General features: G+C 32.0%; 1 protein-coding gene across 1 annotated transcript; it reads right to left on the bottom strand.

The window, feature by feature from the left end:
* Positions 1-480: 480 nt before the first annotated feature.
* LOC111695059 (elongation of very long chain fatty acids protein AAEL008004) lies at positions 481-11,034 on the bottom strand (the record flags this gene model as incomplete). The annotated part of the gene is given in 7 exon segments (XM_023464218.1): positions 481-1,339; positions 4,336-4,461; positions 4,901-5,064; positions 7,499-7,545; positions 8,129-8,244; positions 10,269-10,358; positions 10,954-11,034. Coding segments are annotated over 7 exon segments (840 nt in total). The 3' UTR covers positions 481-1,116.
* Positions 11,035-13,975: the final 2,941 nt, after the last annotated feature.

Below are 13,975 nucleotides of genomic sequence, written 5' to 3'. Positions count from 1 at the left end.
ATAAAAACATTGAGAATGTTTTATTGAGTTTATGTGTCCCAGTAGATAGTTAATGGTATCTTCAAACAGACTTTCGACGTAATTTTGATCGGCACTCCGTTTAAAAAAAGGGGAATGCCCTCGATTTACAACGGTACATTTTGAACATTTTACAAAGAAAAGTTGTAAAGAGATCTTTATTTTTATACCTGAAAATTGAAAACTTAAAAACATTTTATTGTGGATTCTCTTTCGAATGTATGTAGCATGGAGACAGGGAAAGAAATTCGTCCATATTTGACACTATCAGAATCAGAAAAACAGCGCTATTTTTCTTATTTGCTTAGATAAAAGTTCGAATTTTACTGATGTGCAAGTAACTTTTAAAATGGGAGAATACTCTCGACTTACGTGGACAGACCCTTTGACACGATAAAATTTCAGTGACAAACCCTTTAAGTAAATATCAATCTTTTTTTAATGCATTTGATGATATGACTATTTATTTCTAAGATCTATTTTAAATCATTAATAGCACTTTTACATACCAAGGATAGTTGAAATACTTTAACAAATTGAACTATTATTAGATTTTTAGTTAAGACAAGGTCTGTTGACAGATAAAGGAGAAAAAACTTGACCCTTGGACGAAAATATTATATTATTTTTCAAAACAAGCTTTAACTTGGAAAGTTAGAAATGAGTATTTTTATATAGAAAACCGTGAACACTTTTGGACTTTGGTTTAAAATTTCTCATATTGTTACAGATAGACTTATTAACAGAGTAGCTTAACCAAGAAATGGACTGTCAGTGTCGGCGTCAAAGTGCAAGTAGCGTTCAGAAAAGAAATTATAATTCTTGGACCGTCCGCTAGGTGGTGGCAACCTAGTTTTTGGCGTTCCTTAGTCCTTATCCTTGATTAGATATTCTCTACATTCACAGCGTATATTTAGTAACCCAGAGAATTCCATAGCTTTCCCTCCCTTACATGTGTCAACACTCCTTGGTTAAATGTCTTTTTTTCTCATAGCATTAGTGTGCACTGTGCATGCCTAACTAGTGAACTGCATTGAAAACATAAAAATAACAAAATGAGTCATTTAAAAATTTCTAGGTGTAAATTTTTTGTTGTCATTAATCTTGTTTTCTGCTTCCGTTTGCTTTTACATCTTTCTTCTTATCTCCCTTCTTCGTGTAGGCCTGAATGTAAAAGTGAAGGAAGAGGAGGAAGAACATACCGCCGTGGAAGAGAATGACGTAACTGAAGATTTTTGGGAAATCACATTCGATAAACAGAGGGAAGGTAGCGTGAAGGAAGAAGGAAACGAACTGAACCAGTTGAAGGGTAGTCAGGTACCTGAAATAGAGATCAATTAGATTCTAATTAGAGATCAATTAAATTCTAAATATAGATCAATTAGGTTCTCAATATAGATCAATTAGGTTCTCAATATAGAGGTTCTCAATATAGACCAATTAGGTTCTCAATAAAGATCAATTAGATTCTCAATATAGATCAATTAGGTTCTCAATATAGACCAATTAGGTTCTCAATAAAGATCAATTAGCTTCTCAATATAGATCAATTAGGTTCTCAATATAAATAAATTAGGCTCTCAATTATAGATCAATTAGGTTCTCATTATAGACCAATTTGGTTCTCTATATAGACCAAATAGGTTCTTATTATAGATCAAAAAGGTTCTCAATATAGATCAATTAGGTTCTCAATATAGATCAATTAGGTTCTTAATATAGACGAATTAGATTCTCATTATAGATCAATTAGGTTCCCATTATAGATCAATTAGGTTCTCAGTATAGACCAATTTGGTTCTCGATAATAGACCAAATAGGTTCTTAATATAGACGAATTAGATTCTCATTATAGATCAATTAGGTTCCCATTATAGATCAATTAGGTTCTCAATATAGATCAATTAGGTTCTCAGTATAGATCAAATAGGTATTCAATATAGAAGGCTTAGGCTCTCAATTTAGATCAATTAGGTTCTCGAATATAGACCAATTTGGTTCTCGATAATAGACCAAATAGGTTCTTATTATAGATCAATTAGGTTCTTAATATAGATCAATTAGGTTCTCAATATAGACCAATTTGGTTCTCGATAATAGACCAAATAGGTTCTTATTATAGATCAAAAAGGTTCTCAATATAGATCAATTAGATTCTCAATATAGATCAATTAGGTTCTCAATATAGATCAATTAGGTACTCAATATAGAAGACTTAGGCTCTCAATATAGATCAATTAGGTTCTCAATTATAGATCAATTAGGTTCTCAATATAGATCAATTAGGTTCTCAATATAGACCAATTTGGTTCTCGATATAGACCAAATAGGTTCTTATTATAGATCAAAAAGGTTCTCAATATAGATCAATTAGGTTCTCAATATAGATCAATTAGGATCTCAATATAAATCAATTAGGTTCTTAATATAGATCAATTAGGTTCTCAATATAGACCAATTTGGTTCTCGATATAGACCAAATAGGTTCTTATTATAGATCAAAGAGGTTCTCAATATAGATCAATTAGGTTCTCAATATAGATCAATTAGGTTCTCAATATAGATCAATTAGGTTCTCAATATAGATCAATTAGCTTCTTAATATAAACCAATTAGGTTCTCAACAAAGATAAAAAGTGCTGAACAATTAGAATTTGTGTCTAGTATTCAGTGTTCAGTTTCTTTATATTTGAAGAACCATAAATCAATTTTATTTGAACTCAAGTCGAGTGAATTCTTGAAAAATTTATGAGAGGTAATAAACTTTATTCGTGTGTTTGACCCTATATAAAACCAGGATATGAGCCGGACAATAAAATTTTATGATTCCAAAATGAAAATTTTCTTTCATCCAGCCCACAGTATTAAATATGGAGGAAGAGCTACATCAGAGTATAAGATAAAAAATCAATACAGTCAGAGGCTTGTATGATACCTAAATATTGCAAAATAATGTCAGGGACACATGTATTAATATATATATGTATTATACCCACCAAATATTCCCTGAGTATATTTGCAACAACAACAAAATTAAGTGATGCAAAAAAACAGTTTTATAACTCGCTTTGTATAATTTTTGACATTTTTTGTCGTCGTTATTTAAAAATAAAAAAAAAATTCTGAAAACGTATCCACCCCAAAGTACGATTTTTAACGTCGACTTTGCGCTCAAACTCAGGATTTACAGATCTTTAAAAAATTGATATGTCTCAAATGTATCCTAAAGAATTTGTTCGGAAATATTAATATCAACTTTCAAGAAGTTGCAGAAAATAAATATTTACTTTTGAATTCGCTGAAAACCGGTTTAGGCTCAGGATTTGTTGGTTATTTTATAGGTTTAATAAAAAATGATAATAAAGGATTATAAATTATATGCAAATTTAAAACATTTTGTTGGCTATGATAGTTTTTAATGTAAGATTTATTAGTAATTTTTCGTGAAGGTAAAATAACAATTATAATTTAAGAATTACAGTTAAAAAAGTACAAAGTTAATTTTTAACGACTTTGAACTTTAAACTAATGAGAAAAACTACTTTATTATATGAATTTTAATCAAATTAAAAACATAACTTTTATGAAAAGAATAAAAATGCTAATTTTGCAAAACAAAAACAAAAAAGGGGTAAATATTTTTCAAATAATCTGCCAAATTTTTTTTCTGAATTAAGTATGTAAACACGGTTTTATAGTCTACTCGGTTGGGCTATTTTTGGTATTTGGGATTATACCAAGGTTGGGATTTTACCATCCGTGAATTCTACCCAATCCGTTTTAAGCTACTTTAATGGGATAGGATTGAACAATTAGATTGCTTTCGTTACTCTATCGTCTAAAATTTAGCCTTCGCTAAGTTATTTTTAAAGATTGTTTTTGAATATCATTCATATTTTTCTTATCTTATCTTTAGTCTTGCCAACTTGGAAAAACAAAGTTTAATTACAAACAAATAATGATAAAAAGTAGAATAAGTACACAATCTTTAAAAACGCAAACTTAACATGATTAAATGATCTTCTGCTTATTACAACAAAGTACTTCATTTTTGTTCGACACATTTTTAGTCATATTTTGAACTTTGATAAAAATTCAGTCAGAAATAGCATGAAAAGATTATATATGTACTCCAATAAAAAAGTTTCAATTAGCAAATACGAAAAAGGTGCATTTAAAGGATGACAATGAACCATATTTTTTATAACTTTATAACTTTAAAACTTTATGGAAAAATCATGATATATTGGTGATTTTTAGATTTAGGATTTTTAGATTTAAGATCTAAAGCAACAACATGAACAGATTGAAAATTACCTTTTCCACCAGAGATACTTTTGTACTTTAGGTCCGAATGCTGAGAGAAAATAGTAGAAGTACATGATTACATGTACACCCATGTTTAGAAATCCACAGAATGTTGTGTGTCCGCCACCAACATATCTTAATATTATGTAACATGAAAAACTTTGCAGAACTCTAAAACGAAAAATGAAAACTAAATATTTTTGAAGAAAAGCTTTAAAAAATGTACATGAATAGAAAGCATTGTAAGGAATTAAGTCTTTGCCACAAACTCAAATCTTCTAATCCATCTATTTTTGCAACCTGATAATGTAAACCTTTGATATTTCAAACTTAGATTATCTGTTCTAACAGAATTCATAGTTTTAAATATCTAAGGTCCACGACATTAGGTTGCAAAGATCTATAAAACTTGCAGGGCATGTTTTTGATCATAAGCTTTTTAATCTTATTAGAAATCCTAGTAATTAAAAAAAAATGTCATACATAATCTAAAAGTTTTTTTGTAAAAAAAACTTTGGCAAAAAATCATGTTGGTGCTTAGTGATCAATCCCTTTAAAACTTGTAAACTCCTACTTGATCCCCCACCAGGCGGTGAAGGGCATGATACCATGATGAACGACATGAAGCATGGAGAGATGGGAGAACTTCTTCCTCAACACGAAGAAGATGGAGTCCAGGTAATCGATGTACTTGCTGAAGAAATACCACCAGGTCATATCCAGGGCTGCATACCCATCCTGGAAAATGAAAATGGTACAGTGGTCGGCGATTATATCAATACAATGAAGACGACTTCTTATTGTTTACATACTATGTGTTTCTGCTGTTTGAAACTTATGTGAAAATCAAAATTAAAACAGAAAGTCGTCTTTATTGAATTGTTGAATTAGGTGCATGCCCGTTTTACAACGGTGCCCTATGGAAAAATTATAAAGATTTTCTTGTTTTTCCAGCTGATTTAACACATTTTAGATAGAAAACCACGATATCTCCACAGTGTTGCTCAGATAACGGCATGCCTGTTAATTGAGGGATTACTTAACCCTATCACGAATGGGGGGTGGGGGAAACCCCCTCCCCTTTGTTTTTTTTAATATTTAATATAAAAACGGCTTATATTAAAGCGCTAAACGGTTAAAACTACGTTAGTAGTCTGTTTTTCATGCAGTTATGAAGGTTATGGATTACTTGCACCAAACACAAATTTTCTGATCCCTATATCTCTGCTAATCTTTGATCTTTGAATTGTTATCAGAAGTCACAACTTTTGTATTGTTAACCTAGGGATCAAGCATTGATCTCCATCTTATATAGTGTAATATTTAAAGCATGATATTATATGTAGAATATGATCATATACTGAAGATGAATCATTCAACCCTTTCTCCGGCTCTGAGTAGAAAACCTAAGGATTGGAGAGTGCACAGCCAACCTTTCTAGAATACAGATGCAGAGTTTAATCTCCCGTTTATAAAGGAAGGCTGGATGGCTTGCACAACATACAGATAACAGACAGCTAACAGATGAATCTACAACATGCCTACTAGGGAACACAGAAGACAACCATCATCTTACCCCATCATTATGCATGAGATTCATCTCCTATAGTTTTGGGAACTCGTACCGGCCAGTCCCTACCCACCGATTGTAACAGTTCAAGCTAGTCCAATCAGGAACCCGGAGACATCAGACGAAACTCTATATTCTCGAGCTGGTCCTTTATACAGGGGCACTGGAGATATAGAGCAACCAACAGATCCAGGACAAACAAGTCCAACTACAGTTCGGCTAGCTCAACTACAAGTTAGGGAAAATCCTGGAGCAGCTAGGTTAACTGGAGAAGGATTCTATGAACTAACAGAAGATATGGAAGAAGATATGCTGAAGGAAGTCTTCAAGTTCAGAGATCCTGAATTAGTACAGCTAAATGAGATTGATGAAGCGGAGGAAGCTGTTCAGGGACACCCTGGTCGGGAGCAGCTAAATGAGAGCTTTATATTTAGTGATCCAGAGCAGCTAAATGATGAATTCGGATTCCAGGGAGCTGCTCAGACTGACACGGAACTGGAACAGTTCATCGAATCGAATAGTTCCCTGAAAAAGAGGAGTTGAAGATTGCATATTGGAAGTATATCAATACTGGACATAGGATTACAACAATGGTTTGTCATGGTTCCGCTGGATTTCTGAAAACCACAGGCTTGATTGCCGGAAAACTTAAAAGAGCTAAATATACTCAAGAGCTAACCCACTGCAACAAGTAGAAATGTGGGCCTCTACAAACACATAGGAAACTAATTCAACAAGAATAAACATAAACAGAAAAGCTGATAAATCACATTCATTCATACTCTGAGAGATATATCTAAACATATATAGAGAGAGATTTAATGGGATTTATAATATGAAGTACAGGGACCAAGAGAAAGCCATTTGTACACGCCCTTTCTCTGAGGGAGCAAATAATTGATCTCGTAAACCCGAAGATTGATGTCTGTAATCGATAGACTAGCAATAATCATTACAATAGCCCTTTGGATTGATCTAATTCATCGACTTCGATATTCCGAAGTGTAGTGGTCATACCATGTAGGGATAACTTTTAAAACGGGATCAAGCATTTATCCTCAAATTTTAAAGTGCCCACATTGGATATCGAAATCAAGATTTGAGATTAACAATACTCTACATAAAAAATAAAAGAGATTAGAGAATAGAGTTTTCTACGATCCACAAGTTCATTTACTATTGAAAGTAAGGTATAAAATACTGACTAGCTGAAACAATCTTTGTGGCCATGTCAGGTTCCACACGAAATTCGGTCAAACCTTTCCGTCAAAAAATGTTAATATGAGAGATTGAAGAAAAGATATTATTTCTATTTTTATCCTGGCATTTCGTTGTTAAGTTGTATTAAAATATAAAACATTTAGATGAAGATAATTATTTCTTGGATTTTTATAAGTTTATTTAAAGGGACTGTAGACGTAATTTAACATGCATAATTTGCAAATGCACCCTTTAAGCCTCTATCTGAGTAACAGTAAGGAAGATATCGTCATTTTTCTTTTTTTGAAAATTGTTTCCATCATTGTCTCTGTAGCATAAATCGAACATAAATTAGAGGTCATTCGAAATTTTGTGTACAGTCCTTTACAAATAAAAACTTACCTCTGATTCACTATAATCCACTGGCTGACACAGCCAATTGTACTTGCCTAAGAAAACTTTCCTTTTAAAACTCTGACGCTGCTAAAATAATTGCAATTTTTGAGAAATAACTTATACTTAACTTTAAAATCAAACATTAAGAATGAATCGTCATCATTCATGACGATCTTTCTACAGTTTAAATACAGATTTGATTTTGTTAGGCTTTTAGATTTTAATCGAATTTTGTTTATCCATATAAATATACTTTTAGAACATCTTAACACTAGTTTTAACAAGACTTTTTAGTATTTTAGTGACCTTCCCATCCTACATTTTGTGTGCGAATACATTTAAAAAAACAACTTACAAATATTAAAACCCCTTGGTCATTCCAAAAGATTAATTTTGTCAAAATAAAAAAAATGAGTACCTATGCTCTTAAAAAATCTATTTTCAAATGAGGGTCCAATTTTTTTACATTAAATTTGATTTTAGTTTAAATGCGCTTTTTTTAAATATTCAATAAAAAATCAAATTCTTTTTAATTCACAAAAGAAAAATCAGGAAAATAAATTAAAATTCTATTTTAGATTTTATACCGGAAACTTGTCTTTTTACTGTACAAAAACTACGGAAAGAAAGTTTTCCCTGTTACCCAGAATTTGCAAGCCTTAGAAAATATCCAGGCTGAGAGAAGGGTTTGACAGAAGTTGTAAATAATCATGATATTCTGAATATCATACGGAGGTCTGTCTTTCATAAACCTAAATATAACTTGTATAAAAAAGTTAAAAAGTAAAAAATTTAATTTTAAAAATCTTTATCTTTGTTTGTATCTATTCATGGGCAGCTGTAGTAAATTTGAATTTCCGAGCCGGGTCAACCTTTCCGGTCCCGGTTTGTACTGTACCTAGCTCTGTGGACAGGACTAGCCGGTGCAACAAGGTTGACGCGGTCAGACTTTATGCTTCATATAGGTTGAATTTACTTTTACTAAAGGGGCAGATTTGCTTGTATTGTACCTTTATTGTGTACAGAATAAACTTTAATAATAAAAATAAACAATACACTGTAAACAAGCAACAAGTTAAACTAAAGTAAATTGTACTCAAGATTAGACTGTATGTTTTTAATCAAAACTTGGCTTTTGAGAAGAATAATAATGTTTTGAATTTATATTTTGTTTAATTGGATGAATTAGTTGTTCAATTTTTATTTATATTAACAATGAAAAAGTTAAACCTTAATTCTTGAAAAAAATATTAATTCATCAACTTTTTCCTGTTTTTTCAGAAGCTTTACAACGAGTAGGCAACATTCTTTAAATATATTTTTTTAAATCTTGAACTCAAGTTTTATTTTACATTAACATAATCGAATATAGCTTTTGTATTACAACAAAAAAGAATGATATTAATTTTAATTGATATTGTGATTTTTTCTTTTTTCAAATAGATAATTCGTTGTTTCTATTTCATTTTCAACATAATTCTTTGTTTTCATTCTTTTTCCACATAATTTATTGTTTCCATTATTTTTCCACATATCATTTTTTCCATTTTTTTCACATAATTCATTGTTTCCATTATTTTTCCACATAATTCATTGTTTCCACTATTTTTCCACATAATTCCTTGTTTCTATTATTTTTCCACATAATTCATTGTTTCTATTATTTTACCACACAATTTATTGCTTTCATTTCTGTTTTCCTCATTATTCATTGTTTTCATTTCATTTTTCACATAGTTTATTGTTTTTATTGGTGTACTGCATGATGTATCTATTAAAACGCTACCCTATTTTATATTATTTATATTTCATTACTTTTATTTCTTTTCCACAGAATTCATTGTTTTGATTTCCTTTTTCACATTTAGTTCATTGTTTTCATTATTTTACCAAATAATTAATTGTTTCATTTTTTTAACATAATTTATATTTTTGTTAAACTGCTAGGTGATGGTGCCAACTAATTATGAGATAATAAAACAAATAATCTTATTGATTATTTAATTTATAACTTATAATACTAATTAATATGAGGCAAACTATTGAATGGGATGGCGATTAACAACCGCCGATTTAACGATTTAAGTTAAAATTTGAGAAATGCTTTAGAAAAAAAACTTGTGACTGTATCTTGCGACTTAAATTATAACGCTTGGGAGCGAGGGGGGGGGGGGGGGGGGTCGGGTCCAACGAATGGGTTATGAACAAATTAATGTGAAAAAAGTTTCCTCCCATCTTCTGCAGAAAAACAACAATTTAAATTTTTTTTTTAAAGCTTTTAAGGGTACCGTTGTGAATTGGACATACCACTCTATAAGTGGAGGATCACTTAGAATTAAGTGTCCAAAGATAATTTCTAATTAAAAATATGTTTTTGTGAATGCGATGGCTATCAATTGTGAACAGACTGTTTTTTGTTTATCTTGAATTGTAATTAATCTATATGTATATATAAATATATAAAGTTGTAATCTCTTGTCTGGGTGTCTGTTTGTTTGTATATCCGGTCATAACTCATGAACCCCTTGTCCGGTTTCCTTAAAATTTTGATTGGGAACTTTGGTGTTCTTCGCTTGGTTTAGAGATTTTAAAGTGAGTGGGTCCATTTTTATATGGAAAATAGCTAAAATCGTAATTTACGACCAAACGCGGGTAAACGGCGAGAGTAACTATGAGTACCCTGGGCAACCCTGTGTTCTCAAGCTAGTATATTGATAAAAAAATTACATTTTTTAATAAATATTTCATAATTTTTATTTTTTTGATAAAAACAAACCTTGGCCCGGCAATTTTGATCACATAGTAATACAGGCAGCAGGCAGCAACAGTGGGCCAAACTGAGGACATTAAAAACCAATCATCCACCCTAAAATATAACAGTGAGCCAAACTGAGGACATTAAAAGCTAATAAACCACACTGGAATGGCCAAACTGAGGACATTAAAAACCAATCATCCACTCTGAAATATAACAGTGGGCCTAACTGAGCACATATAAAAAAACAATTATCCATCATGAAATAAAACAGTGGGGTAAACAGAGCAGATAACAAAAACAATCATCCACCATGAAATTTAGCAGTGGATCAAACTGCGATCCAATAGATAATTAGTTTTTAGATAATAACAAAATTATCTCCATCCTCGATGATTAGGTTTGCAAGGAATTGTTGATAGAGCTCCTTCAAAGAAAATAAAGAACAAAATTTAGTTCAAAATCCGATTTAAGATTGAACTATAAAACATGGCTGAAAATGATCTGAGCAGTGCATGATCATTCGCCACAAATCCTAATTTTCTTACACTTATATCTTCTCAACCTGATGGTGTCAAACTTTAATATATAAAGTAGAATTCATAGTTATAACGACGCCAGGTTGCAAAGATATAAGAATTAAGAATTTGTGGCTAGTCTTCAGTTTCGTTGAGCACTTTTAAATATATATATATATTATTTTTACCTTGGATCTCGGAGTTCAATAAACAAATAGTCATAATTAGCCTTCCAGGTTTCTAATAGGGAAGTGTTCGACATTATTCTCCTGAAAAAAAAATTTCCATCAAAATTAGATTTTTTAGCCCAGAGTTATCCAGCAAAAGTTTTTTAGCGTAAAAATATAATTGATAATTAAATTTGTTGTATTTTGTATAAGTATGGCAAAATATACTAATGAAGAATGCTTAAAACAGTTTTAAATATCCAAAGCTTACTTTAAAATACTAAACACTAAACACTAAAACGTTAAAATGTTTGTAAATCATCATTGTTGAAAGTGCCACTATCGTATATATCTCCTCTTTTGGTTCCCTTTCTTCACTTAATAAATAACGGATTCACAACAGTATCTTTTAACCGTAGTCTGATAAAGTATGCATGATATGACCTTCTTTTCTGCCGGAAAATTGATTCCTTTCAAATGTCGTTTGTTAAAATAGTGAGTTGCGGATTTATGCTAAAGAGACAATGAAGGAAAGCGTAAGAATTCAACGCGTTTCAAGATAGAAAAATGACGTAACTTCCTCATTGTTAAACAGATGAAGGTTTATACGGCACAGTTATGAATCGGGTATGCCACTAATTGAATGAAGGGTAACTACGTCTACAGTATATCTCTGCATCAAAACGCCGGGTTTGAGAAAGTCTACACACGTCTCTTCTCTAGGTCTAACCTAAGACTGCCTAGTGCCTACTCTAGTCTACTGAATACTCCTAAAGAGAACCCTGTTCAGCTGCTATAGTAGGAGGAGATAAGACCAGAGTACAACAAACATGAAAACTCGACTTTCATTTTTTCATCAGCACTCCTCAACTTAATCTAATGAATGATGAACATCATTCATTAGATTAAACTGAGAATTAAACTCCATGAATTCCAAATCCATGATTTAAACCACGTGACACAGAATATAGAAGAGTTTCAACCGTCTTACAGAAAAAAAAATACCAATAAAAAAGACAATAATTGTGAAGAAAACTACTTTTTTCCTGTTTTCTACATCGATATACATCCAAAATTTTCTAATTAAAAACTTAAAAATAAGAAAAAAACCCATAAAACACCATAATCCTTTTATTTAAAAAAAAAACAGGGCTAAAAACACTCCAAAGTAATGAAAACACGAGAGTTTGCAACCCTGAAAGCCAGGTGAGGAACTGGAATTGTTTACGTCATATGTGTTTGTGTCTCTCTCATTTACTTGGATGCATATACTGCATAACCCTGCATTAACTATGCCTTACCTCTTGCAATGAAACTCTTTCACTGAAAATCAGTTTATATACTTTCCTAAAAATCTATTTTTCATATTTCTTATATCTTTGCAACCTGCTGGTCCTTGTCCTTGCCTGTATCCTTGTTATTGTCTCTATCCCTGTCCTTGTCCTTACCCCTGTCCTTATCTCTTTCCCTGTCCTCGTTTCTATCCCTGTCCTTAAGTCCCTATTCCTGTACTTGTCTCAATCCCTGTCCTTGTCTCAATCCCTCTCCTTGTCCTTACCCCTTTCTTTGTCTCTATCCATGTCCTTGTCCCTACCCCTGTCCTTGTTTAAATCCCTGTCCTTGTTTATATCCCTGTCCTTGTTTATGTCCCTGTCCTTGTTCCTATACCTGTCCTTGTCCCTATACCTGTCCTTGTCCCTATACCTGTCCTTGTCTCTATCCCTGTCCTTGTTTATATCCTTGTCCTTGTCTGTATCCCTATCCTTGTCCCTATATCTGTCCTTGTCCCAATCCCTGTCCTTGTACCTATCCCTGTCCTTGTACCTATCCCTGTCCTTGTACCTATCCCTGTCCTTGTACCTATCCCTGTCCTTGTCCCTATACCTGTCCTTGTCCCTATACCTGTCCTTGTCCCTATCCCTGTCCATGTCTCAATCCCTATCCCTGTCCGTGTCTCTACCCCTGTCCATATTGTCTTGAATCTGAATGTAATAAGTTTAAAACATTTAAATATTTTTTTCATATAGAATTTGCTGAGTAGTTCAAACTTAACACTTGAAAATAAATTCTATTTCAATTTTGATCCATCAGCTGGCAAAGACAATTCTCTGACTTTCTGTTGAAAATTCATATTTGCAGGGCACAGTTATATCCAGACAGTTATGAAAATCATGCATTATAATTATAACCGGGTCGACATTGAGGGTTTTGAATGCCTTGGACTGTAAGCGTAATTTCAAGTGACCCTCCATGTAAAAATGACAATGCCCAGTTTACAAGAGCACCCTTAAAAGCTTTGTGTGATCAAGAATGAATTAGATATTCATGTTTTTGTTTATTTAACTGTTTATTATCATTTGCGGTTTCTCTGCGAATGTAACCTGCGCATTTCTTACTTATAAGAAGCATTGGAGAAACTCACAGAAATAAGCACTTTGCAAGTCAGAAAAAAGCCGTTCTCTTCCACATTTTAATTCAGATTAAGGTTTTAAGGGTACCGTTGTAAATCGGGCATTGCCATCTTCGCATTGAGGTCACTTGAAATTACGCTTCCAGTCCCTTAGACGCCTCCTATATTTTATATATTGCCGCCCGGTAATGAAGAAATTATGCTATTAAATCACTTAAACATAAACAAATGTTAACTGCTGATTTGTTTAAAAACAATTGTCTCTTTGGTGCTGGGTCAATTATCCTATCTCGTGTGTTCGAAATATTTTACAAATAGTTTACTTATGGGTTACTGTCCTTTTTGAGATGTGTTAAGCTGTTCGTCATATCAATTTAATCCAAGTTATTCCAAAAATGATAATAGAAAGAAAACGTTTTTAAAAGTTCAGAAGTATTTTTTGAACTTTAGGAACACATTTTTAATATTTATCTTCATTATAACCTTCAAAAATTGCAATTTAAGATTTACCGTAGAAAATATTCTTTATAGTCTTAATCTTTGCTTATTTGATATAACGTACGAAATTGTCTTTATGCACATTGTTATCTAAAACGTATCCACCGACTAAAAAGTTGTGTTTAATGAGCCAAA

This window comes from Eurytemora carolleeae, unplaced genomic scaffold (assembly GCF_000591075.1).
Source record: "Eurytemora carolleeae unplaced genomic scaffold, Eaff_2.0 scaffold191, whole genome shotgun sequence".
Classification (NCBI taxonomy): domain Eukaryota; kingdom Metazoa; phylum Arthropoda; class Copepoda; order Calanoida; family Temoridae; genus Eurytemora; species Eurytemora carolleeae.
Note: the sequence above shows the minus strand (reverse complement) of the source record. Positions and strands in the feature narration are given on the sequence as shown.